General features: G+C 46.1%; 1 protein-coding gene across 1 annotated transcript in view; it reads right to left on the reverse strand.

Annotated features, from left to right (window-relative positions):
- The window catches only part of TTC23 (tetratricopeptide repeat domain 23), a gene marked incomplete at both ends in the record, with an annotated part of 70013 nt that extends 47971 nt beyond the window's left edge, over positions 1-22042 (reverse strand). The window contains 4 exons of the mRNA XM_080691705.1: positions 13171-13296; positions 13475-13625; positions 17081-17204; positions 21863-22042. Coding sequence (XP_080547831.1) covers positions 13171-13296; positions 13475-13625; positions 17081-17204; positions 21863-22042 — 581 coding nt within the window. The remainder of the gene's footprint in view (positions 1-13170; positions 13297-13474; positions 13626-17080; positions 17205-21862) is intronic.
- Positions 22043-22320: the final 278 nt, after the last annotated feature.

Genomic DNA, 22320 nt, shown 5'->3' on the forward strand with positions numbered 1-22320 from the left:
TTTATGTTTTAGAGACATTGGCAGAACAAGAAAAAACACATAAAACTTAGGCCTTAGAATTGTCTATAATAATTGAAAAATACAAAGCACTTATAATCCACCATTAGAGAACTGACCACACGGGTTACAGTAAGTGCATCTATACTGTGGAATGCCAGGAGGCCATTAGAATGAGCGTTGATTCTTATTCATCAACCCAGAAGTAATCCATTCCATATTCTTTAAAGGGAAATTATAAAAATATTTCGTGTATCATCTTACACATGTGAAAATTGTATAGCTACTCTACATGGATCATATACATAGATGTCAAAGAGATGGTGTTAAAATGTTAGCAATAGTTGTCTCTAAGCAACTGGATTGTGAGTGATTTTACTTCCCTTTTTACGTTTTCCTAAATGTCCCTAATTTTCCTCTGTAAAATGGTATCAGTTTTACATCAGAAAAATGCTAATTTAAACATTATAAGTAAAAGCAGCAGTAGAAAACTATTCTTAGAGCCTTTTAGGACTCCAATCTCTCAAATAAAACAAAATGTATCTCTATATATTGCTCAGCAAACAAAGAGAAATATTTAAAATATTAATCTCCAAGATTTTTTTTAGACTATTAAAAAGTTGTGCAGAAAAATTTTATGTCAAAAATTCATAATAAGCCAGGCGTGGTGGCGCACGCTTGTAATCCCAGCATTTGGGAGGCTGAGACCGGAGGATCGTGGTTCACGGACAGCCTCAGCTACTTAGTGAGGCCCTTTGCAACTCAGTGAGACCCTGTTTCAAAATACAGAATAAAAAATAGGGCTGGGGGTGTAGCTTGGAGGTAGAATCACCCTGGGTTCCATCCCCAGTACCGCAAAAAAAAAAAAAAATTCATAATATAAGACATCAATTTCCCTTCATACTATAGTTTATTTTTTATAACTATGAGAACATTTGAATTGTACCGATTAATGAGTTTCACTGTGACATTTCCATGTATGCGTTGACTATGCTTTGGTCATCACATCCACCCTCCCCACCAACCTCTCTTCCCTCTTCCAGCCTCTGCTGCACCGCTTCCCCTTCCTGACGGGCCCCCTTCTACTGCCTTCTCTTCTTTCCCAGATTCTATATAGAAGAGAAAACACGGGACACTTGTCTTTCTGAAGCCGGTTTATTTTGCTTAACATGATGATCTCCAGTTCCATCCATTTTCCTGCAAATGACAGCATTTCATCCTTCCTTATAGCTGAATTAATACTTCATTACACACACACACACACACACACACACACACACACACACACACACGTCACATTTTCTTTATCCCTCGATGGGCATTTACGCTCATTCTATAACTTGGCTACTATGAATAATGCCACAATAAAATGGGTGTGTAAGTTTTTCTTTTGTAGACTTTGATTTTTGTAGACTTTGATTTTTTGTACTTTGATTTTTTTGTAGACTTTGATTTTTTCTTTTGTAGACTGGGATTGAATAGCTAGATCATACGTGGTAGTGTTACTGTTAGTCTACTGAGAAATTTCCACACTTTTCCATAGTGGCTGCACTAATCTACATTCCCACCAACAGTGTAGAAAGGTCCCCCTCTCCCCGAATCCTCACCAGCATCTGTTATTGTATGTTGTTGTTCTGTTTGTTTGTTTTGTCTTTGGTAATAGCCGTTCTGACTGGGTAGAGATAAACTCTCAATGTAGTTTCGGTTTATATTTCCTGATGGCTAACAATGTGGAGTATTTTTTATACCTTTTTTGACCATTTGTATTTCTTTTCAGAAGTACAAATTTGCTCCATTTATTGATTGGATTATTTCCTCTTTTGTGTACAAAGCCCATTTGCCCCGTTTATTGATTGGATTATTTGCTCTTTTGAATGTTTGAGTTCTTTATATATTCTGGATATTAATCCTCTGTGAAGATGAAGCGAAGACAAAGGTTTCCTCCCGCCCTGTCGGCTGTCTTCACCTGCTGGCCATTTCCCTTGTTGTGCAGAAGCTTTCTTAGTTTGATATAATCTCATTTGTCAGTTCTTGCTATTATTTCCTGAGCTGTTGGAATCCTATTCGGGAAATCATTGTATCAATATCTCGAAGTTGTTTTTAACTCTGTTTTCATCTAGTAGTTTCTTAGTTTCTTTTTTTCTCTTTCTCTCTCTCTCTCTCTCTCTCTCTCTTTCTTTCTCTCTCTCTTTTTTTTTTTTTTTGGCTGTACTGGGAGTTGAACCCAGGGGCATCCTACCTACGAGCTACACCCAGCCCTATTTTATTCTTTATTTTGAAACAGGTTTGCACTATGTTGTGGAGAGCCTCACTAAGTAGCTGAGGCTGGCTGCAAACCTGTGATCCTCCTGTCTCAGCCTCCCAAGTACTAGGATTATACGCATGCGCCATCATGCCTGGCTGGTTTCAAAATGTCAGGTCTTACGTTAAGGTCTTTGATTCACTTTGAGTTGATTTTTGTACGGGGCAAAAGAAAGACTTCTTCAAGTGGATGTCCAGTTTTCCCAGAGCACCACGTGTTAAAGAGGTTGTCCCCCCCCCACCCCCGGCGTGTGCTTCGGCTCCTGTTGAGAATCTGATGGCTGTAGACACCTGGGTTCACCCGGGTTCTCTCTTCTATCCCACTGGTCTATGCGTCTGCTTGTCTGATAGAACAGTGATGCTTTAGATGGGACGGAGCCATGGTCTGTCTTAGGGTCAAGCACTGTGATGCCTCGAGCACCGTTCTTTTCGCTCAGTATGCATTTGGCTGTCCAGATGCTCTGGAATCTTTGACATAGAAACCCATCACAATTCCCAAATGGTGCACAGGTAAGCCGAAACATACTGTGCACATAAACCGAGTAAAGGACTGCAAAAATAGGTCTATTTTCCACTCAGTCCCTGGATATTTTTCACATCTGTTTGTTCTCCCAAAGAATAGCTGGACGGAAGTAGAGGTACTTTTCAGATTTGCGGTCCCCATGGCCATCACGAAATCAAGTGCTAATTGAAGAGTTTATGGGCTCGGCTGTCTTCTATAATTGCAAAGAGGTTTAAAACACGATAGGAGGTCAGGGATCCACATGTGCCTGGACTCAGTAAGTTACAGCTGGAGCAGCAGCTCTAATCTCAGAAAGAGAACAGTAGGTAGCCTCGTCATGCTCGACTTCCCTTTTGACTCTCTCTTTTTTTGTTTTGGTGGTACTGGGGTTCCTGGAAGCCCTTCTACCTCCGGGCTCCACTCCCAGACCTATTTTTACATTTTTATTTGGAAACAGGGTCTCCTAAGCCAGCACGCACGGCTGGCTTGGAACCTGTGCGATCCTCCTGTCTCCGCCTCCCAAGCGCGGGGATGACAAGCGTGCACCACCACGCCCGGCTTCCTCTTTTGACTCTTAATGAGCTTCGGATGGAGTGAGTTGTTGTTGTGTCTGCAGTTGACATGCTTTACTTTTGCAGAGGAAATGCATTTAAGATCTTTGGTGACAGAAAGAAGCTCTGAAACATACAGTCAGTAAGAAATCACTTAGTCAAAGAAGTGGTTTCCTGGTAGACAGAGCGGAAGTAATAAAAAAAACAGAGGTCAGCAAACCCTGGTCTGAGGGGGAACCACGTCTGCTCATTGTTTTTGTAAATAAAATTTTATTGGCACGCCACAGTGCCCGTTCACTTACATTCGGCCCGTGGCTGCTTCCGAACTATGACAGCAGAGTTGAGTAGATATCACAGTGATCATATATCCTACAAAGCTTAAAGCATTCACTACCTAGGCTTTCAGAGAAAAAGTACTGAAAACCGGGTGCAGTGGTGCATGCCTACAATCCTAGCACTTGGGAGGCAGAGACAGGAGGATCACAGGTTTGAGGCTAGCCTAAGCAACTTAGCGAGAAAGTTTCTTTCAGAAACTAAGGGAGACCCTGTTTCAAAAGAAAAAAAAGAGAAAGAGAGAAAAAGAAAAAGGTTGCTGATCTTTGAATTAGAATCTAGAGGAGGTCACATACTTTCAGAATGACAGTCAATTTTTTCCACCGAAGTTGGCTGAGAGAACTCAGACAGGGCCATAGATATCTGGGCAAAGGAAAATACTCTTCATCTTTTCCCTTTTTTACGTTTGTAAGAGAAGCCAAGTGTGGCAGAGAAGTAAAGAAGGGGGCCTTTGTTTCCAAGGCTGCCTGGAAAAGTTACAGAAGAGAAAGAGAGCAGATGAAAATACCAAGGTGGTTTCATTTGACCAACTGCTTTAAAAGGAAGCAAAATTCAGAGCCGGGCGTGGTGGCGCACGTCTATAATTCTAGTACTTGGGAGGCTGAGACAGGAGGGTTGCAGGTTTGAGGACAGCCCCAGCAAGTAGTGAGACTCATCAATCTAGCGAGACCCTGTTTCAAAATAAAAAATGAAAAAGGGTCGGGGATGTAGCTTAAAAATAGAATACCCCAGGTTCCATCCCTGGTACCACCAATAAATCAGTGGAGGCCAAATTCAGAGCTTAGTAATCAAGCTTATAAGTGGGAAAAGGAAAATTATAGCAAAGCACATCTTAATTCACAGAGCAACGGCAACTCTTCCCTTCCTGAGACAGGATACTAAAGACAAGTTTGGGGCTTGTAGTGATGGAGACCAGGAACCACTTCCGGCCACCTACTAAGCAGCGCAGCCAAAGCATCCCAAGTTAACAGCATGCCACCTTGTCAGGTGTCAGTCATCCTTCAGATACCCGCCTCTCAGAGAAACGTATGGAAAAGAATACAGAACCAATAAAGCCAAGCATGGTGGCACCCACCGGCAATCCCAGCTAGGTGGGAGGCAGGGAGGAAGGCTCAAAAGTTCAAGGCCAGCCTGGGTTACACAGTGAGTCTCAAAAAATAAAAAAAAAAAAATTAGCCGGGCGTGGTGGCGCACGCCTATGATCCAGCATTCGGGAGGCTGAGACAGGAGGATCGCGGTTTGTGGACAGCCTCGGCTACTCAGTGATGGCCTCTGTAACTTAGTGAGACCCTGCTTCAAAATAAAGAATAAAAAATAGGGCAGGGGGTGTAGCTCAGAGGTCAAATGCCCCTGGGTTCCATCCCCAGACCTGCAAAAAAAAAAAGTTAAGGCCTGGAGTGGTGCTGCACGTCTGAAATTCCAGTGGTTGAGAGGCTGACACGGGAGGACATCAGCTTTGAGGTCAGCCTTGGCAAGTTAGTGAGGCCTTCAGCAACTTAGACCCTGTTTCAAACTAAGATATAAAATGGGAACCAGGAGTGATGGTGTTCACCGGTAATCCCAGTACTTGGGTAGTTGAGATAGGAGGCTAGCAAAGTTCACGGCCTGCCTCAGCAACAGTGAAACTCTCAGCAACCAAGAGAGACTCTGTTTCAAAATAAAAATTAAAAGGGCCTGGGGGTGTAGCTCAGAGGTAGAATGTTCCTGGGTTCAAGCCCACTACCACATTAAATAAATAAACAAACAAACAAACAAATAAATAAATATTCCTGTATATGAAGTCGGCATAAAGAAAGTTTAAAGGACAAACTAGAGCCGGGCGTGGTGGCGCACGCTTGTAATCCCCGCGCTTGGGAGGCAGAGGCAGGAGGATCGCGCAGGTTCGAAGCCAGCCGCGCTGGCTTAAGAGACCCCGTTTCCAAATAAAAATATAAAAAATAGGTCTCAGAGTGTATCCGGAGGTAGAGAGGTTTCCAGGAACCCCAGTACCACCAAAAAACATAAAAATAAAAAATAAAAAAATAAAGGACAAAAACATACTGGGAGTACATACAGTATACAAAATCAGCAAATAACTTTTCGCCAGAAATATAGAATATGTTTACAAGTTTATTTTAAACGATGCAAACAGCGTAGCGAGCCCTGGTGGTGCACAATTGTAATCCCAGTACTTGGGAGGCTGAGACAGGAGGATCTCGGGTTGAAGGACAGCCTCAGCAACTTAGTGAGACCCGTTTCCAAATTTTTAAAAAAGGGCCGGAGAGGTGTAGTTCACTGGTAGAACTCCCCTGGGTTCAATCCCCAGTACCAAAAGAGAGAAAAAAATGCAAATAGCCCAATCGAAAATGAGCAGATAATGTAAATACATAAATCACCAGACAGAAATTTTAGTGTCTAGGAAACATATGAAAAGATGTTTAACCTCATGGCCAGGGAAAGGCAGTTAAAGAATCCGTTAGGTGTCGATTTGTATCTACATGATCAGCAAACAAAAAAGCCCGGCAGTACCAAATGTTGGCAAGGGCTGGAGAAGCAGGGATTTATGTACCCTCTGACAGGAGTGCACCCGGGTAGGAAGTGTTTGAGGAAGCCGTAAGGGGGGCTGGGGGTCTCTGCCAAGTGCCCCGCTGGGCCTGGGCCGGGCCTCAGCCATCACGGTGTGGACGGCCCCAGGGAGACCCGGGGAGGACGATGGGCGCGCACAGAGTGGAATCGGGAGGCCGAGCCCATGCCCGTCCTCGTGAGAGCGGAGAATTCAATTACGGGAAGACCAGACGACTAAAACTATAGAGGGGCTTAAAACGCAGAGAGCAGAGCCGCGTGTGTCCGTGGACAGGGATCCATCTGAGAAATACAGACGGCACATGGGGAAGGCGTGTGTGCGCGCAAGCATGGGAAGTTAAAAAGTATAAAAAGTAACGTGGAGATTTTATGATCATATACAAATATGGTATAGGTGCGAAAACATTCAGAGGAGTAAAAAACATTAAATCTGACATGATAATTGCCTGTAATGTAGGAAAATAAAACAGGTTGGGGCAAATGTGTAACAGGGCTTCCGTTTATCTGAAATCTCTTTTGAAAGTCTGGCAATATGTATCTTAGAATTTGCATGGTAATATCTGTTTTCTTTCTTATACTGGGGATTGAACCCAAAGTTATTCTCCTTCTGAGCTCCAGCCCTATCTTATTTTTTTTCTTTCCTCTTTTTTTTTTTTTTTTTTTTTTGGAAACAGGGTTTTACTAAGTTGCAGAGGGACTTGTTAAGTTGCTGAGGCTGGCCTCAAACCTGCAATCCTCCTGTCTCAGCCTCCCAAGCACTAGGATTTACAGGCACACAGTACCATGCCCAACATATCTATACTTTTATATGCTGCAAATATTTTGCTAAAAGATGAGCAGACAGTATTCTGCTGTTCGGTGCGTACTCATCCTCCCCCGCGCCCCTCACAATCGCCGCAGTGTGCTATTACAGGGTCCTGGCACTACCTCAGCCAGAAATGAAGGCCATCGAGCTAATGCAGCTCACAATAAGCCTCTGCAGCTCGCGGAGAACACGCTATTCACATGAAAGAAGGCGAAAGAGAAAACAAAATTACTTCAGTTTTGCGATATATTTAATAAAAAAGGAATTGAGAGAGAGGACTATATCAAGAAATAACTAAATTATAGCCTTACCTCCATCTCCAATGCACTTAAAGCATCAATTTCAGGTAATCTTATCTGTTTCCATTTTCTCACCGGTAATGTTTGGGATAGCAATATTTATTTATTTTTTTCCTCTCCATTTCTCTCTACCTGCTGGGCTGCCTCAAGAATTTATTAGCTAGTGGGTCCAGAATGTGCTTGGTAGCTTTAGAAAATACACTTGACAGATGAAAAGAGAGACACTGAACAACAGCGCGTGGCAGTATGTTAATCTGGCAGGTCCGCATCTTACGCCACGGCATATTTTATTGAATGAAAATACATCCACAGCGATTCTAGAGAGGGCATGATGACATCTTCTCCCAGACACGATTTGGGGGGAACCTGCAGGGATGGAGGCTGGTTTTACCAAGCAATAAACACACACAACCTCCTCTGGCATTGGTAAGGCAACAGAGTTTCCACTCAAAAGCTCTAGAATTTGGCAAGAATGGTGTGGACCAGCGAAAAGGTCAGAGTTCATGGGAACGTCTCCATGATGGAAACCAGACAGAGCCCAAGTTCTGGGAGGCTGAGACAGGAGGATTGTAGGTTTGCAGCCATCCTCAGCTACTTAGTGAGACCCTCTGTAACTTGGTGAGACTCTGTTTCAAAAATGAATAAAAAATAGAGCTGGGGGTGGAGGTCAGAGGTAAAATGCCCCTGGGTTCAATCTCCAAAACCACAAAAAAAAAAAAGAAAGAAAAAGAAAGAAATCAGATGAGAGAACAAGCCCCAAAGAGGGCAGAGGGAGTCCTCTAGAGTCCAAGGGAAAGGAGAGCCACATCTAAGCCTCCGTGAGCGCAGGCAAAGGCTCTGCCGTTGAGCACGCCACGAGTTCCTTTCTGCCAGGTGATGGGGTCCTGCTGGGGTGAGAGTCCGGAGCCTTGAGTTGTTAGACTGGGCTCTGCTCAGCTGCCTCCCTACATGGCCTTGGGAATGGCTTGACTTCTTTCAGCCTCAGTTACTTGATTTGAAAACTGTGAACATCAGTGTCCCCTTCCCAGGAAGGACCGAGGACACTGTCTACAAAGCACTAGGTGAGCAGGGGTCTGACCAGGAGGTGGCCGGTGCATGAGTGGCTAGTGGGCTTCTCGTTCTCCCTCCTCCCTTCCTCTTCTTTCTTTCTTTCCTCCTTCCTTCCTTCCTTCCTTCCTTTCTCTCTTTCTCTCTTTCTTTTCTTCCTTTCTTGCTCCTTTTGTTTTTGAGGGTCCACAATGTAGTTAGATCTTTACTACGGTGCCTATTTAATATCCACAGCAACCCTCTTAGGTCCCATCATTTGGACATTAAAAAGGGAGAAGCTGGGCACAGGGGTGAACGCTGATAATCCCAGGACTTGGGAGGCTGAGACAAGAGGATTGCAGGTTCGAGGTCAACACATAGTAACTTAGTAAGGCCCTGTATCAATAATAAAAAGGGCTGGCGGGGTAGCTCAGAGCTTCCCTGGCTCACTCCCCATCCCCACAACAAAACGGCGGCAGGGAGGAGGTGAGTGGGGCCTGCAGGAAGCAGGGATTTGCCTGAGTCCTACAGCAGGATAGTGAGAATGAACACCCACTTAACCCAGGGCTTCTGGCTCCGGAGCCCACCTTATCAATGACACCAAGTCACACGTTGCTTGGACATCCCGGGCTGGCGCCCTGTTGATCCTCTGAGGAGAGGACAGTGTTTGCTCCTTCCTGGCCTCCTCCAGGACAGCAGTGCGGGCAAGCTGCAGAAGACACAGTCCCGGGGAGAGCTGGGGACGAGCCGAAGGCTCTGGGGCCTCCATAGATGATCTTCCTCCGTCCACACAGAAAGATCAGGTTAGTAGGTGCGTGTGCACGCCTGCCTGTGTGTGGTACACGTGCAGTGGTGTACACCTGTATGTGCAAAGACTATGATCTGTCTCTGGTCAGGAACCAGAACTGAGCAGAATGCTGAACACTGGGGGAGGTTGGCCCATTTTTCCACTGGTGATTTTCTTTAGCGGAGTTAAAGGAATATGAAAGTCAAGTAGGTACACGGATTTGGGTTCAAAGTTAACGAACAGTCACTGAATCAAGTAGTGCGGGGACAGAGAAGACGCAGAGGGGAGAAGCTTTAGGCCCGAGTCAGGCAGGGAAGGCACGAGCGTGAGTCACCCCGCTCGGCTCGTGCACCCCACGGCCGGGGAGAAAGGCCCAGCCAGGCCCGAGAGGCACCATAAAAGGAGGCGATGGAGCAAGAGGGTAGCTTACAAGACGTCCTTTTAAGAGGCACATAAATCCTACGAGAGCTGCCTGAGAAATTATTCCACTTCCAAGACCTGGCAAAGACACAGCCCTTGTGGTTCGACAGAAACGCACAAAAGTGAAACCTTGGGGTTTTGTTTTGTTTCGCTTTTTTCCTAAAGCAGATCAGTTTGTACCAAGTGTCCCCATTTCAACGGAATGAAAATCGCGCAGTTTGAACATGCCTGTTCCGGTGGCGAAGTTGAAAACGGCTCTTCTCACCCCAAAAGTAACTTCGTAGAAGAGCCTGGAAAAGGAGCTGAAATTCTTGTGGGTTCATTCGGCGTGGCCGCGGGCGAGGCCCGCCACCTGCTGGCCGGACGAGGCACTGCTGGGGCGGACCTCACTCGGGGAGGCGCCGGCTCAGCACCAAGTACTGCCACAGGAGTCCGGGCTCAACAGATGCGGCAAATATCAGCCCTTGGGCCTCTGCCTTGTATATCCCCGCTTTACAGAACAGAATAGTGCCTAATTCTGGGCAGGAAGAGATTCTGGCTGGGTAATCTGTCTCTCCTGGTCACCAGTAGCCCTCCGCCTCCTGTTATGTAACTGGAGCCGCACACTGCGATCCCTTCGGGTCTCCTTTCTTTCAGTAAGCATATGCCGTAGATGTCACCCTTGATGTTTATAATCAGGGGGCGGCTTGACCTTTTTTTTTTTTAACAGATCATTTTTATCTATTTTACTTTCGACAACCCTTTGCACTGTTTCCAATTAATAGCAGAAATATGATTATAGATAATAATTATAATTACTACAAACAATGTAGTTTCAAACACACTTGGCTGTGTCTTTTGGTAGATAGATGCCTGTCTTTCTGTGGGGTGTGTATTTAGGCACCATAGTGCTAGGTTAAAGGGTAGAGCTTGGAGGTAGAGTGGCCCTGGGTATACAAATGTTTACATGTAGATAATGCCAAATGCTGTGTGTGTGTGTGTGTGTGTGTGTGTGTGTGTGTGTGTGTGAGAGAGAGAGAGAGAGAGAGACAGACAGACAGACAGACAGACAGACAGACTGACTGTGGATTAAACCCCCAGGGGCATTCTACCTCTAAGCTTCCATCCCTATTTTGTTTTATTTTTATTTTGCATTGCTGAGGCCCCTGCTCAGTTGCTGCCTACAAACCTGTGATCCTCAGGCCTCAGCCTCCAAAATACTGGGATCTCAGGCTTGCACCAGCACACCCAGCTAATGCCAGAGGGTTTTCTAAGGTAGTTATACCAACTATATTCTACACAGCGGCACGTGGGAGGTAGATCTGAGCACCACGTCCTTGCAAACACTGGATAGTACCAGTCTTTCAGAAAGCTTCGGCCGCTCTAGTGGGGCTGCATTAGGATTGTATGATGTCCGTTTGCATTTCGCTGGTGGCTGAGGAGCTGGAACACCGTTTTAACGTATGGATTAGCGACGTGGGTGTCCATTTTTGTGAACAGCGTTTTGCTCATTCCCCCCTATTCATTTGTCTTTGTTTTAATGGCATGTGGGATCTTGTTACAGATTTTGACGTGAGCCCTCTGTTGCTTTAGGTCTTACAAATATCTTCTCCTCCTCCATACTTCTCTGCAGTATAAAATCACGATGATTTAAATACAAGACACCATGGCCCCAAACCGGTGTGAAGAGGGCAGACGTGCCCAAGGGTTTTTTCATTATCTAGGAAGCAGTTAATTGATTAATTTACAAATATAAGTCAGGGATAATAAATGACAAACTCAATAGTAACTGTTCAAAGAAAAACAAAAGAGCGTGTAACTTACATGTTAATGAGTAGGAAAATGGCACAATAAAATATTTGACTAAAAGACGGCAAGAAGGGAATAGAAAATTGATAGGATAGCCGGGTGTGGTGGCACACGCTTGTAATCCCCGCGCTTGGGAGGCAGAGACAGGAGGAGGATGGCACTGGTTCGGAGCCAGCCTCACTGGTTTAAGAGACCCTGTTTCCAAATAAAAATATAAAATAGGTCTGGGAGTGTAGCCCAGAGGTAGAAGGGCTTCCAGGAACCCCAGTACCACCAACAAAGAAAGAAAGAAAGAAAGAAAGAAAGAAAGAAAGAAAGAAAGAAAATTGATAGGGTAAAAGTAAACATAAACCCAAATCTTTTTAAAGATTGGAAAATGTATTATAGGAAAATGTGTATCAAAGGAGAGCTAGAATATAATAGCAGGCAAAATATAGACAAAGGGGACATAAAAAAAAGGACAAGATATACTGGTCAACAGAGTAATAAAAAGATACAAGCTGTGTGTTGTGGCGCACGCCTCTAATCCCTGTACTTGGGAAGCTAAGACAGGAAGATCCCAGGTTCGAGGACAGCCTCAGCAGTAGTGAAACTTACATCAACCTAGTGAGACCCTGTTTCCAAATAAGAAATAAATTCAGGCTGGGGATGCAGTTTGAAGATAGAATGCCACTGGGTTCAATCCCCAGTACCACAAAAAAAAATAAATAAAATAAAAAGATATGATGCTGCTGAACTCTCCTACCCTCCAACAAAATAGAATCAGAACATATCTAAGCCAGGTGTGGTGGCGCACGCTTGTAATCCCAGCATTATTCGGGAGGCTGAGACCTGGAAGATGGTGGTTCGCAGACAGCCTCAGCTACTTAGTGAGGCCCTCTGCAACTCAGTGAGACCCAGTTTCAAAATAAAGAATAAAAAAAATAGGGCAGAGGGTGTAGCTCAGTGGTAGAATCCCCCTGGGTTCCATCCCCAGACCCGCAAAAAAAAAAAAATATCTAATAAAAACTAATGAAACCATGAGGAGATGCAGATATATCACTAATTATTCTTGGAGATATAGATGCACTAAAATATCAAATTAGCAAAAGTGAAGGTATAATTTTTTGTGTGTGTGGTACTGGGGATAGAACCCAGGGGCTTTCTACCTCCAGGCTACACCCCCAGCCCTGTTTTATAATTTATTTGGAAACAGGGTCTCACTAAGTTGCTGAGAGCCTCACTAAGTAGCTGAGGCTGGCTTCGAACCTGTGATCCTCCTGTCTCAGCCTCCCAAGCGCGGGGATTACAAGCGTGGCCACCACACACGGCGAAGGTATAAATTGAATAATAGAATTAGTAAAGTCGCCCTAATAGAGATTTACTAGACTGCTAACCATAATATATAAAGACTATGGTTTCTCTTGTACCATATTTGAAACATTCACAGAAGGTCACAGACAAGGTCACAGAGGAAGCTTCAGTACATTTCAGAGTCAACCCCGTGCAAAGACATTTCTGTCCGTGATGCAGAGAAACTGGAAATCAGCACTATTAGGATACCTGAAACGTCACGCACGTCTGAAAACTAAAATGCACATAATTTCTAAACAAAGTTAAGAACTACTAAGAACTTAGCGATAAATGCTACGTGTCAAAATACACCAGGTAGGGTTTAAGCAGATTTCATAGGAAAGTTTCCGAGACTACGTTTGACATCTGGGTGGGAAACACTTTCTAAGCAAACTCCCGAGACATAGACCAAAAGATAAAAATGGGTGAATTCGCCTCTAGCGAAAGGAAGGAAGGCAGAGACGTACTGTGCAAGCGTCAACTCGATCCGAGCCTGGATTTCCACCCACTCTTCCTTGATTATCCTTCCGCATTGCAGCAGCTCCTTGGAAAGCCTCTCTGCCTTGGCCAGATTCTCCGACGCTTCCTTAAATCTGAACTCTGTTCAGGAAACTTTCCAGCTGGGTCTAGACTCTGGAACCCCACGTCCGTCCTCGGTCCTCGGGCTTCCTCCTGCCCTTCCTGTGTCATCAGCTTTTTTTTTTTTTTTAAATCTGATCTGGAGAATTATATGTAAGTATTCTATCATAAAGTTTAGAGACAAAAGGATACTTTTGAAGGGCGAGCAGGGCTCTCCCCATGGTGTGGAAAAGCTCTATGGAGCACTTGAAGACGTCTGTGTTGTCATTATAGGGAGGCACGATGGCGTCTGTGAGGATTTCCTTGGCCTCCTCTGTGTGTTGTTTTGCTTGCAGTGAAAAGCCTGTGGACGAAGGGAAAGGGGCTTCAGTTTCTCTTTCATCTCCGCTGGTCAGCAGCCAGTTCTCCCTGGCCGGGAATCCAACCGAGTCTCCAAGTGGGCCGAGGAGACGCACCCGGGCGGCCCAGGTATTGTCAGCGTAACGACCAAGGATTGCTGCCTACTGCAGTCTCCTTTTCTCTTGAGTTTACTCAAGAGGAAAACGTTCCCCAAATGGCCTTTTTAGAGACAACCAAAGAGCAAGCTACAATTGAACTTTCAAACTCACCAGTATCTGATGTAAAATAGATCACAGAATATTATTTTTAAAAATGTAACACAAAGACTACAGCATTCTGAGCAAGAAGTAAGATATTCATGAATCAGGATTCTGGCTTTGTTGTGGCCCCAATTTGTGTGTGTGTGTGTGTGTGTGTGTGTGTGTGTGTGTGTGTGTGTTTACTGGGGATTGAACCCAGGGGCATTGCGCCTCTGAGACACACTTCTTTCCCTATTTTATTTTTGATTTGGAAACATAGTCTCACTAAGTTGCCTTAAACCTGGGATTCTCCTGTCTCAGCCTCCCAAGTACTGGGATTACAAGCAATTTTAATGAAATACAAAAAATTCTGAACTGTCTGCTTATTCATCCGTAAGCATAGTGTTAAAGACTTATTTTAGCTGGGTGTGGTGGTGCACGCCTGTAATTCCAGTACTTGGGAGGCAGAGACAGGAGGACTTGGGGGTTGGAGACCAGCCTCTGCAACCCTTTTTCAAAATAAAAAATAGGGCTGGAGCCAGACCTGGTGGTGCACATTTGTAATCCCAGCATTCAGGAGGCTGAGACCCAAGGATCATGGTTTGGTGACAGCCTCAGCTACTTCGTGAGGCCCTTTGCAACTCAGTGAGACCCTGTTTCATAAATAAAAAGACTAAAAAATAGGGCTGGGGGTATAGCTCGGAGGTACAATGCCCCTGGGTTAAATCCCCAGTACCACATACACACTCACACATACACACAAATGCAAAAAAAAGTTCTTTTAACATAACCCAAATATGATGGTAACTATAAAAACTTACAAGCAATGTCATTGAGGCCGGGACTACCATGCCACGCTGTCTTATTCCTATGTGGTCATAGACTAACACGGAACAAAACTGAGCAATACTAGTGAGGACACACACACACACACACACACACACACACGACACCCCCTTCCTCTCACAACTGTGTAACTGGTCTGATGTGCTGAATTGCAAGGAATCACATCTCAGTTCTCTAAAAAAAAGCTGTCAAGACATGAAGTCAAAGAAACAAGAAGATACTTTCTGATGGAGAAAATCAAGGTTCTGCTCTTTCTGTGCGAAATCTTATGAAATTTTACCTGTCTTAGCTTATTCATTTTATTTTTATTTTGTGTGTTCCTGGGGGTTGAACCCAGAGGTGTTCTACCTCTGAGCTATACCCCCAGCCCTGTTTATCTTGGTTATTTTGAAGCAGAGTCTTGCTAAGTTGCCGAGGCTGGCCTCAAACCCGCGACTCTCCTATCTTGGCATCCCAAGTACTGGAATTACAGGCATGGGCCACCATGCCTGGTGTATGTCTCTTTTTTATTTTAAGCACATACTTAAACAGCTTGCCAGAAATTTATTAGTGCCAGATGTGCATGCAGTTTAACAAAAATCACAGTGGGTTTTTTTCCTGACTGGTCTCTCCCCTGCAGAGCTTGAATCCATATCTGCAGAGGGCAGCATGGGCTGAGGTAAAGGAGCATGCGCCCTGTAGACACACCCCCAGGAAGAATGCCCTGCTCTACGACTCATAGACACACCCCCAGGAAGAATGCCCTGCTCTATGACTCACCATGAAACATTAGCTTCAGCTCCTCGTGCAGATAAGGGTAATAATCATAATACCCCCAAGAATCATGGAGAAGACTGGATAAGGTCATGTATACACGAAAAATAGGATGGTGTCTGGCTTAAAGAGTGTATGCTGCTTTTACTTTTAATTAAGAAAGACTTGTACAGAGAAAGAAAGCCTGATCTGAAGCCCCAGATGGCAGGGCACTGGTCTGAGCCTCAGATCATCGACTTACTAACAGTGTGATCTGGGGCAAGCTGATTCAGCTCAGACCTGTGGTTCCCTCTGAATCTAGAAAATAGAGGTGGTGGGGCGAATGAGGAGCCCGAATGGTCCTTGGTCTAAGAGATAAGATGAATCTGTGATGGGTTTGGGGGAGATTTCTTTGGGTGACAATTCTGTGCTCGCCCAAAGGTTGGTTGTTTTCTTCAAACCTGGGAAGTCAGCATCTCTAGCATGGCTTTCCAGATGAGGGAGCTGAGTGCGGAAATGTACCTTGGTCTCTCTGGTCCTTGGCTGCACGGTAAGTGAGTGGAAGGCATCGCATCCCTACGTCCAGTCCATGTGATGCAGCCAGAGCGCCCCTCTGGCAGCCACTGGAGCCCACGTCAGGTCTGGCCACCCGCCTAGTCCTCGCCTCTGGCTTACAACCCGAGTTGGTCCCACCAGGGTGGTTCCCCGAATCCTGGGATGTCTTGGTGATGGGATGTTCTTTTTTCCCTGAGAATGCTTAGAAGGGAAACTTCGCACTGCCAGCCGCCTGGCTGCCACCATGCGGGCAAAGCCTGGCTAGGAACACGGCCACACCAAGAGAAATCAGCCAAGTGGTCGGCAGGAGGAGGGAAACGCCGAGTCCTGGCCTCATCATCTGAACATCAGATGCAGCTACGTCTAAAGCAGGTTTTACCCTTGGATGGTAAAGATCGTGAGCCACACACATTTCAGTCTTTCCAGCGTGGGGTTAGCCATTTATGTATATGTAAATGTGTGTGTGTGTGTGTGTGTGTGTGTGTGTGTGTGTGTGTGTGTGTGAGTTACTGATAGTCAAGAATAATTTCATCAAAGAGGTGAATAGATTCCATTCTTTTTTTTTTTTTTTTTTTTTGGTGGTACTGGGGGTGGAACCCAAGGGGTTTCTACCTCCAGGCTATACTCCTAGACCTATTTTATATTTTATTTGGAAACAGGGTCTCACTAAGTTTCTGAGAGCCTCACTAAGTAGCTGAGGCTGGCTTCGAACCTGTGTGATCCTCCTGTCTCAGCCTCCCCAGCGCGGGGATTACAAGCGTGCGCCACCACGCCCGGCGAATAGATTCCATTCTAAGCTCTTATTCCACGTCTTGGGTTGTTTCTGCAGTACCTCTAATCTAATAGATCAATCATCTTCTAAAAAAAATTCAAATTTTAAAATTATGAGAAAATGAACCCAGAAGGTTACAATCTCCCATTTCTTTGGATAGTCATATGTGATATATCTTATTGAGTTTTTCTGAAAAGATATGTCTGGGGAGAAACGTATTCCGAAATCTGATGGTTCTAGTTGTGTGTGAATCCGATTTGGAGAGAGGAGCAGGATACAGCCAAAGGGATCCCCGTGGGCCCGAGAGGCGCTCACCTTTCATCTGGAGGTAGCCCTGGGCCAGGTGAATGTGCGCCTGCGCCAGTCTCCAGTGGGCACTGCCATAGCAGATTCTCGTCAGCGCCACGCAGCGCACAAGCTCCTGGACAGCCTGTTTATACTGTCAGGAAAGGAACAAGAGCTTATGTGTTACACAGCTTAACACTCAAGAGCCACAAAGAACAAGACCTACATATATTCTAATGCAGTCGATAAGTATTTATTGAGTGCCTACTGGATGCTAACCATGGTTCTAAGCACCAAAAGAATAAACAAAGGTTTGCTCTGGGCAGTAAAGTGCTCATCTGGGAGGGTGAAATAAATAGAAACATGAGAAATAAATACAATGTGCAGTAGATTTAAAAGTGGACAACGTGAACTGGGTGTGGGGGCGCATACCTGTAATCTCAGCACGTGGGAGGCAGAGACAGGAGGATCACAGGTTTGAGGCTCGGCTCGGTGACTTAGTGAGGCCCTCAGCATCTCAGTGAGATCCTGTTTCAAAATAAAATATAAAATATGTCTGGGGGTGTAGCCCAGAGGTAGAATGCCCCTGGGTTCAATCCCCAGTATTGCACTGCAAAAAAAAAAAATAAATAAATAAATAAATAAAAAATAAAAATAAAAAAGAACAGACATCTAACCATTTCTAGGTTTTACAGCTCCTAGGAACTCGTTTCCTAGGTTTTGTACCTTCATGAACAGCTCCTACATATTCAGGTACAAGTGGAGTGGGAAGTGGTCCTGGTTTTCAAATAACATGACTGAGCTCTCCACTTGAAACCTCCCTTAGCAGCCTATGATATGAGCACCGCCAGTGGAAGTAGCAGGCCTGACAGACAGACTTTATTACAGGGGTGAGAGGCTCGTTTTCACTTAGGGCTCGGACAATGGTTAGGGAACTGTGGGCTCCCAGCTCAGAGCAGCTACATACTCAAAAGCAGGCTGGCTGTTGTAAAACATAGCTCCAAAATTCTTTGACACTCCTTCCATCCAGAGGTGATGATAAGGATGTGTGTGCTTGGGGGGGCTGGCCTAGCATTGGTCTCTCTGAATCTGAGCTTTATGACTGCCCCACACACCAGGGAGGAGGGACACAGTGCCAGTTTCCAGGCCCAAGGCTTAAGGAACTGGTGGCTTCGGGTTTCTCCTCTTGGGTGTCACTCTTGGAACCTGAATACAGACTGAGCTGTGTCCTATCTAAATTTCTACACTGAAGCCCTAACCTGTGCTTAGAGCACAGCCATGTCTGTAGATCAGGCCTTTAAAGAGGGAACAGGTTAAAATGAGTCCATTAGGGAAAGTCTGAATGCAATATGACCGGTGTCCTTATACAAGAGGAGGAGGAGCTATCAGGGATGCTTGAACACAAAGAAAGTAGCACAGAGGACACAGAGAGGGCGGCCACCTGCGAGCCAAGGAGAAAGGCCCTGGAATGAAACCATCCGAGCTCAGTCCTTGATTTCTGGACTTCCAGCTCCAGAACTGCAAGAAAATAAACTCCCGCCGCTTCAGCCCCCACCCCCAACTGGTGGGATTTTGTTGGGGCCGCCATGCTGTGAGGAAGCTCAAGCAGCCCGCAGAGGGACCCACACGGAAAGGCGCCACTGCCAGCACCGACTGGTCAGCCTCACGCGAGTCCCTGTGAGCCGGCCACCTTGGTGGCAGACTGTCCGCACCGCCCAGCCCGGGAGATGCTGCCCCGACCGGAGCCCACACCGCCCCCCGGAGCCCCGCCCAAAGTGCGGGCGCAGGGCGAGGTGAATGGTTTACTTCAGGTTGCCAAAGCTGGGGGTTGTTAAGCAGCAGCAGATCAACCAGAAGGGAGACAGAGGAGTCGGGAGGCAAGAGAGGTGGAGAAAGCTGGCCGGAGGGGGTGAAGAAGAGCAAGAAAAACAGGGACAGACGGAGGATCAGGGGGAAACCCAGGACCCACAGCAACCTCAACAACGACGCTTGGGCCCCGCAGCAACTCCCGTCTTCACAGAGCTGCACGTCCCGCTAACCACAGCAAAGGTACTTCTGTGACCTAACCAGAGGAAGCTGAGGATACACTCTTACCCCACAGTGCTGAAACACAGTGCAGCTGTGGCTTTTTTTTTTTTAATATAGTAACATGTTTCTTATTGCAAAAAATAGGATGTGCTTGCCTGGGTACGGTGGTGCCAGCCTGTAATCCCAGAATTTGGGAGGCTGAGACGGGAGGATTGCAGGTGGAAGGTCAGACTCAGAGCCAAAAATAAGACACGACTGTTGTCAAAAAGGATCTGAGCGAAAAGATCAAAACTAAATTCGCCTGCAGGCTTACCTCCTGGAGATGACTAGGTAGTTAAATATCCCTTTATTCAGCCGGGCGCAGTGGCGCACGCTTGTAATCCCAGCATTAATTTGGAAGGCTGACACTGGAGGATTGTTGTTCATGGCCAGCCTCAGCTACTTAGTGAGACCCTGTTTCAAAATAAAGAATAAAAAAATAGGGCAAGGGGTATAGTTTGGAGGTTGAATGCCCCTGGGTTACCTCCCCAGGGTTGCCAAATCTTTATTCTTGATTTTTATAAATCTATCTGTATAGTTTTTCAAAAGAGGCTCACAAACTGCAGGTATTCAAACTGCTGTTTTAACAGTTTATCTCATGTTATCTTCTATAATATGAGTTTTAATGGCAACATGGTATTTGATCTTATGGAGATATCACAATCGAATCACTCAGTCCATTGTTATGGGTTTTTCTTAATTTTTTATAGTTTTTCTTAATTTTTTACACTTTGTATATTCTACATGGAGATAAAAGAGCCAAGGTTCTCTAAACCCAGGGCTGGGACAGAAGAAATCCCTCCACAACTTAGTGAGACCCTACTTCAAAATAAAGCACAAAAAATAGGGCTGGGGTGGAGATCAGAGGGAGAACACTCCTGAGTTCAATCCTCAGAACCATCAAACAAAAAAAACAAGAAATGAAATAGGTCTGGGGTGAGGCGCAGAGGTAGACTGCACCTGGGCTCAGTCCTCAGCACCAAAACCAAACACACCAAATCCATGCCACCTTGCGGTACCCTCGCCCTTCCTCCTGCATGCACTGTCCTGACGAAGGGCACGGGGCGGCGTCCAGTCACCCAGGCAGAGTGAGAGCCACATGGGGCTCTCTGCCCCGCGGGCTTGCTCTCACCCCACCCCGTGCCCCTCATTCCCTTCGTGCCCAGTCCCCCTGGCCTGTGCCCCTGGCCTGCAGCTGCAGGCGCCCGGCCTTCCTCCCGGGCTGCTGCAGACGTGCTCCTCGCTGATTCAGCTCTATACTCTCTTTCCTTTCTCGCCCACCCTCCACGCAGCTATGGGCATGATCCTTCTTGAAATTCCAACCTGCTCATGGCTGACTTCTACTTACAGTCCTGGGATTTGCCTCCCGCCCCATTAGGGTGAAAACTCTTTGGGTGAAAACGGCTTCGGTAGCTCTTGAGACTCCGTTGCCTTCCAGGCTCCAGCTCCCATCCGTGACCCAGCTTCGTGTCTGATCCTGCATGGAAGCTGTGTCTGTGTGTCTGTGTGTGGTTGTAGAACAGGGGCATTCTATCTCCAAATGACACCCCCAGTCCTATCTATCTATCTATCTATCTATCTATCTATTTTAAGCAACGGGGTCTTGCTAGGTGGCTGAGAGCTGCCAAGGCTGTCCTCTAATTTGTGACCCTCCCGTCTCAGCCTCTCAGGTCCTGGGATTACAGGCATGTGCCACCACACCTGGCTCATGAAGGCCTTTGATCCCAAACAGCTTCTTGGCCGGGATCAAAGTTCCAGTCAGGCTGTGCTCCCTGGGGTCCTTGGCTCTAAACCGTCAACTCCTTCTCCCCAAAACACTTTTGTCCTCTTCGTCCCCTGTCTGCCCCCTACACTCTATATCTAGTACAGACCAAGTCACTCCCATCTCAAGAAGGGTGCCTCAGCCCCGCCCCTCCGCCACTGTGGGCTCCGTGCCCACCTCTCGCTCTTTTGGGTCTCTGTTGCTCAGAGCGTGTGTCTATCACACTATTATTATCAGTTGGTCCCCTGTCTACCATCTCAGCCAAACAACAACAACAACAAATCACACTGAGGAAGGGGCTGTAGCCTTCCACTCTGTGCCCCTGGGACCTTCACAGCGCTGGGCACAGGCTGACCTGCAATGGGGACTCGTGAAATAAATGAACGGACAAACGGCCTGGCATGAAAGAGTGGATGGGTGATTGAATAAAACTCTGAGGGGAGAAGAGGAGAGCCGTGTACAGAGAACAGGAGCGTTAAAGACACAGGGAGCCGGTGGTGGCGCACGCTTGTAATCCCAGCCTTCAGGAGGCTGAGACGGGAGGATCACAGTTCAGGGCCAGCCTCAGCTACTTAGTGAGGCCCTTTGCAACTCAGTGAGGCCCTGTTTCAAAATAAAGAATGAAAAATAGGGTTGGAGGTGAAGCTCAGAGGTAGAATGCCCCTGGGTTCCAGCCCCAGTACCAAAAAAAAAAAAAAAAAAAAAAAAGACAAGGGGTGATGAACTCTGAGAGGAGAAGCTTCACCCGCATTGTATCATTGTATTCTATCACCAGGCACAGGGACCAGGCTCAATCAGTCTATTGCTGACCATGTTGACCGCTGGGCTTGGCGCCCAAGGGCTGCACTGTAGTAAGGGCATGCTTCCATATTCTCTTGGGTCACCCTCCTGAGATTAGGATTGAGATCTGAAATACTCCCTTTCTCCTGACCATGCGTGACCAATTCCCAGAGCGCAGGGGTGGGGCTGTGAGGCTTTCTTACTTGGTGACTGCTGGAATAGGCCTTTGCTCTGTCTTCGCAGAGGTGGAGTTTCTCTCTCGGAGGCTGGAACAGCGCGGTCTGCGGCAGGGTGTTGGTGGTCTTCTTTCTAGCAGTGATGCTGACCGCAGCAACAACTTCATCTAGGTGGTTGGAGAGGTGGATTTCCTGCGATTCCTGCATACTTTTATAGACATTGTCCTCTAGTTTGGAATGAAAAAGAAAGGCATTGGCGTGAGAATTTCCACGGTTACTTTTAGAAAACAAGCATTGGGTTCCCCTAGAAATTGACGTTAGAATCTGGGAACATTTCAACACCATGTCTGTGACTTCTTTGAAATTAGTAACGTTATATTTCAAAGTGGTTTTGGCAGCTAGTACTGACTTCTTCATAGAGTTGCAGGTTGATTTCCAGTTTCAACTAAACTGATGGTTCCCTCTTCATTAAAAGAATACTTGCC

The sequence above is a fragment of the Muscardinus avellanarius genome (assembly GCF_963383645.1).
Source record: "Muscardinus avellanarius genome assembly, chromosome: 3".
Classification (NCBI taxonomy): Eukaryota; Metazoa; Chordata; class Mammalia; order Rodentia; family Gliridae; genus Muscardinus; species Muscardinus avellanarius.